Below are 4815 nucleotides of genomic sequence, written 5' to 3' on the forward strand. Positions count from 1 at the left end.
GTTTTTAACAGCCGTTAGTTCCAATCAAAACACACTGTTTCACATCATTAAAATATTAATTTAATTTAAAATTTTAAATCTAAAAACAAAATTTTAAAATTAAATTAAATTAAAGGGGTGGCAACACCCCTATGTGGGCCACCCCTCCATCCTAGGGGTGGCTGTGAGCCACCTCAAACCTCCCATGGGCTTTGGTGGTTTGGGGGCCACCCCTACACCCTAGGGGTGGCTCGGTGGCCCCATGGGTGGTTTGGGGTGGCTCGAGCCACCCTAAGCCCCCTGGGGGTGGCCACAAGCCACCCTATAGGGATTGGGGGTGGCTTAATTTTTAAATTTAAATTTTAAAATTAAATTAGTAAAAAAAAATATATTTTAATGAGATGTAACGGTGCATTTTGATTGAAACTAACTAGTATTAAAAAATTTTGACGATAGAGATTTTATTGTTATTTCGATTGACCCATGAAGTAAATTTTCAAAAAAAAAAAAAAAAACACTTAAAGATTTTTAAATTTTGGAGAGTTGACTCAAATACTTATTATACAATTACTTTTTTTTTTTTAATATGAAATAATATTTTATTTTTATTTTTTTGTTAATGAGAAAAGTGTCTTATTTATGACTCAAGGAATTTCTAAGAAAAAATCTTTAACTGTAAATTTTTGGACGGAAGAGAACCCTATTCCCAATTTGAATTAGACTGGATGGGAAGCGAAGTCAAGGTGAGCGAGGTAATGATGGCAACAATGGCGGTGGAGGAGATGGTGACAAATAGGAAACCCACTCGCATAAGAGCGAGTGGTGGTATTGATATTTGGTTTTGTAAGACAATCAATTTCAGCCATGAGAGAGATGGAGAGAGAAGATTAGTTCAGTTATCAGAGAGAGAGAGAGAGAGAGAGAGATGAGAGGGATTCAAGTGGGGTTTTGTTTTTTCCTATTCTCTAGTTTGTCTTTTCCTATTCATATTTCTTTTTCAGCTGGCAGCTACCAAACCTAACGTACACTATAAGAAAACAACGTTATGGACTTTTAAATGAGGTGGCAGCTTCTGGACCTTAGAAGACAATCGTTACCGTCAACCGGATACTCTCGCTTTCACATGAAAGGGAGAGGATCCGTTTCCGAATTTGACCCGCTATTCGCGTATGCACCTATATCTAGCAGAATCTGCCAGCCACCACGTCCGCATCACGTGAGTCCTATTCTCTCAATTATTATTATTATTTTTTAAAACTTTATTTTTTTCCTAATTTTACTCAATTTTACAAGTTCTTTAAACTTTTAAATCTTTCATTTTAAACTTTTAAATTTTTAATTAATTTTAATACAGACTTTTCCGTTAGATTTTAAACGTTATATAATGTTTATATTACTTACTTTTGTATAAAATTTTAACTTAATTTTTTTTTATTTTTTTAAAAATAAAAATTAAAGATATTTTGGTCTTTTTTATATTTTTAACGGCTAAAATTAACGAAAGGTTCTAATTGAGAGTAATTGAAAGTTCAAGAAATTAAAATAAGAAATTTAAAAATTTAAGGAAGTTTATAAAATCGAGTGGAAGTTGAATAGGTAAAGTGAAGTTTTTTTTTCGAAGGGCATAATACTCTCAATATAATCAAACTTTGTTATTCAAAAAAAAAATAAAAATCAAACTTTGCATTACCAATCTACGACCGTCCGATCAATTTGCCATCAAGCACTAATCAGTACATAGATGGGTCATCATCATCTGATTAATATTAAGATCTTTGTTGGTTTTTTCAAAGGACAAATCAAGAAAATAGCGCAGAGTACTGAGTGGGGACATAAAGTGAAGGGTGGCAGAGAGACTCCATGACCACGTCAGTATTTCCCACGTGCCAGCTCCTCCACACATGCCGCCCTAGGCCTCACTTACTCCATCGCACGCCTGGTTCGACGACCAGCAACAGGAGGCAGTTGACACTTGCGGTAACCGCGACGACACGGGCGATGGAAGCGGAGCGGAAGAACGATGGGGCGCTTAAGAAGGGCATAGCGGAGTTCTACGACGAGTCTTCCGGGATGTGGGAGGACATCTGGGGCGACCACATGCACCACGGCTTCTACGACCCGGATTCCACGGTTTCGGTCTCGGATCATCGGGCCGCCCAAATCCGCATGATCGATGAGGCGCTCCGATTCGCCGGGCTTTCGGGTCGGTTCCTCTCTCACCCTCACCTTATATGCGTTCTAGAAACTACCCCTTTTATTTCACCATTGTACCATTGGGTACTACCGTACTAGATAAAGATTAAAGTTTATAGCATTACTCTTGTTATTATGATTAGATGGACTTGGTATTTATTGTAAACGGACACGATTTTCAGTGAAAAATAAGGAGATATGCTTCTCTGCATTCTTCAAACCATCTATCCACCATCTTTCCTCTTAATTTTTTTGTTTTGTTTTTTTTTTTTTTTTTGAAAAAATCAAGATCCACTCACATGAGATGGTGGGTAGATGGTTTGAAGAATGAAGAGAATCATATCTCAAAAAAAAAAAGAGGTTAATTTAGAAAAATTTACGCGGTTGATAAATTATTAATTGTCTTAATAATTTAAAATGACGAGAAATAACGATTTAATTTTTTTTATTTTTTTATTACATGTTCACACAAAAAGAAAAAAAAAAAAAAGATTGGAAAAATAGAAAGAGAAACCGGAATAACTAGAAATAGTAAATTTAATTTCTTTAACTATTACTCTCACAAACTTTGATAGTAAATAATAATAGTAAGAAATGGTGAATTTAATGGCTTATTATGTGTTTTGTGAACTGTGTAGAAATTTATACAATTTTTGGTGTATTTATAGAGAAAATATGTTAGGTGAGATTGGTTAGGAAAAATAATTAAATCCTAAAAAATTGTTAAAAAATAGACAACCTATGCTAAATACCTATAAAGAGAAATGAGTAGAGATACACACCACACCACACCACACCGGATGATGTGACTACATTAGATATTATTATAATAGACGTTAGGTAAAGTCAAAATCAAATGTTTCATATGCTTGTATTTACTTTGAGAGCAGCAGGCAGAATTGGTTTGCATGATAGGACCCATTCATTAAATAAATATGTTTTAGTAGTTCAATTTGATGTATTGGTAGGGCCCATGATTTCCATTTTTGTTTTATTTATTTATCAACCTTTTGTATTAATTTTGATACGATAGAAGTAGCCATCTTGCGGGTTGACGGACCTTTATTTGTTTATTTTGAGTTTATCATCTAGCTCTGACGTGGAGAGGTCTTTGTTTTTTTTTTTGTTCCAAAGTATGTGCTTGTGAATGAAGATGACCTTTCAACGGCTTGTTTTTTTCTTCTGAATTGGTTTGCAGAGGATCCTACAAAAGGGCCTAAAAGCGTAGTTGATGTTGGGTGTGGGATAGGCGGTAGCTCCAGATACTTGGCAAGAAAATATGAGGCCAAATGCCAAGGTATCACCCTTAGTCCTGTCCAGGCCCAAAGAGCTAATGCTCTTGCTGCTGCCCAAGGACTAGCCGACAAGGTAAAATGTGAAGCTTTTGGTTTCAAACTTATTCAGCTCATCATTCGTATGATGGTAAAGTTGATTACATGATATGCTTCAAAGCATATCAGGAGGCATATTTTGATTCTTTGCCTCCTGATAAGTTTCTCAAGTATCACTCCCTCTCCTGAGATATTGTTGGTATTTTTTTTTTCACTTCCTGTTCTTGTACTAATAGGTTTCAAACTTTTGTTTTGCAATCTTTTTAATAGCTTGAGATATAAATTGATGCTAATGGTGGGAATTAGCAGGATTTGGATATGTATGCTAAAGCAATAACCAAAAAGTTTGGACCCCATTTATGATTGCCTCGATAGTACTGTAACAGCAGACATGAGGTGTTTGATGTAGTATTCTGATTTTAACAATATGAACAATTAGCAGGCTTCCTTTCAAGTTGCAGACGCTTTGGAACAACCATTTCCTGATGGACAATTTGATCTGGTGTGGTCCATGGAGAGCGGTGAACACATGCCTGACAAAGCAAAGGTTCTTTCTCTATTCCATCTTTATAAGATCAATTCATTTTATTGCCTTCAGTGATGCCTGAAAAGCTTTAAGAGAGTTTATGCTTGGACTTTCTTTTTCACTTTATATTGGCTTATTTCGTGTACTGATATTAACTTCCTCTCTCTTTCTCTTTCTCTCTCTTTCTCTCACTGGCAGTTTGTTAATGAGTTGGTTCGGGTTGCAGCCCCAGGAGCAACTATAATAATAGTAACATGGTGCCATAGGGATCTCGCTCCTTCTGAGGAAGCTTTGCAGCCGTGGGAGAAAGAGCTTCTGAACAAGATATGCAAATCTTATTATCTTCCAGCATGGTGTTCAACTGTTGATTATGTCAAATTACTGGAGTCTCTTTCTCTCCAGGTATTCGCCTACCCAATTGGATGGGAAAGAAGAGCTTGAAACTCGGCTCTTTGAGCTCAAATATTTATTTTACTCTTCTTGTTACGGCTGACATAAAATTCATGAGAAAACAAGCTACTTAAAACCTAGTGTTTGAGTCCCCTGATTGATTGATTCACATGACCTTTGACTGCTCATTTTTAAGTTGCATCTTCTCCTTTGAAAAACTTCAATTTTGCACATGAGACAACAGTAAATTCTTTGGCTGCCGTGACAGGATATTAAGACAGCAGATTGGTCGCCGTATGTCGCCCCATTTTGGCCAGCAGTGATACGTTCAGCATTGACATGGAAGGACATGACATCGCTGTTGCGAAGTGGTAAGCTACTAAGCTTAACAAACCT

The 4815-nt window shown here is 36.3% G+C and overlaps 1 protein-coding gene across 1 annotated transcript in view; it reads left to right on the forward strand.

Annotated features, from left to right (window-relative positions):
- Nucleotides 1-1780: 1780 nt before the first annotated feature.
- Nucleotides 1781-4815, forward strand: part of LOC132167650 (gamma-tocopherol methyltransferase, chloroplastic-like) — a 17043-nt gene continuing 14008 nt past the window's right edge. Inside the window, exons 1-5 of the mRNA XM_059578664.1 lie at nt 1781-2182; nt 3371-3540; nt 3946-4050; nt 4228-4431; nt 4688-4790. Coding sequence (XP_059434647.1) covers nt 1840-2182; nt 3371-3540; nt 3946-4050; nt 4228-4431; nt 4688-4790 — 925 coding nt within the window. The 5' untranslated portion in view covers nt 1781-1839. The remainder of the gene's footprint in view (nt 2183-3370; nt 3541-3945; nt 4051-4227; nt 4432-4687; nt 4791-4815) is intronic.

This window comes from Corylus avellana, chromosome ca1 (genome assembly GCF_901000735.1).
Source record: "Corylus avellana chromosome ca1, CavTom2PMs-1.0".
Classification (NCBI taxonomy): domain Eukaryota; kingdom Viridiplantae; phylum Streptophyta; class Magnoliopsida; order Fagales; family Betulaceae; genus Corylus; species Corylus avellana.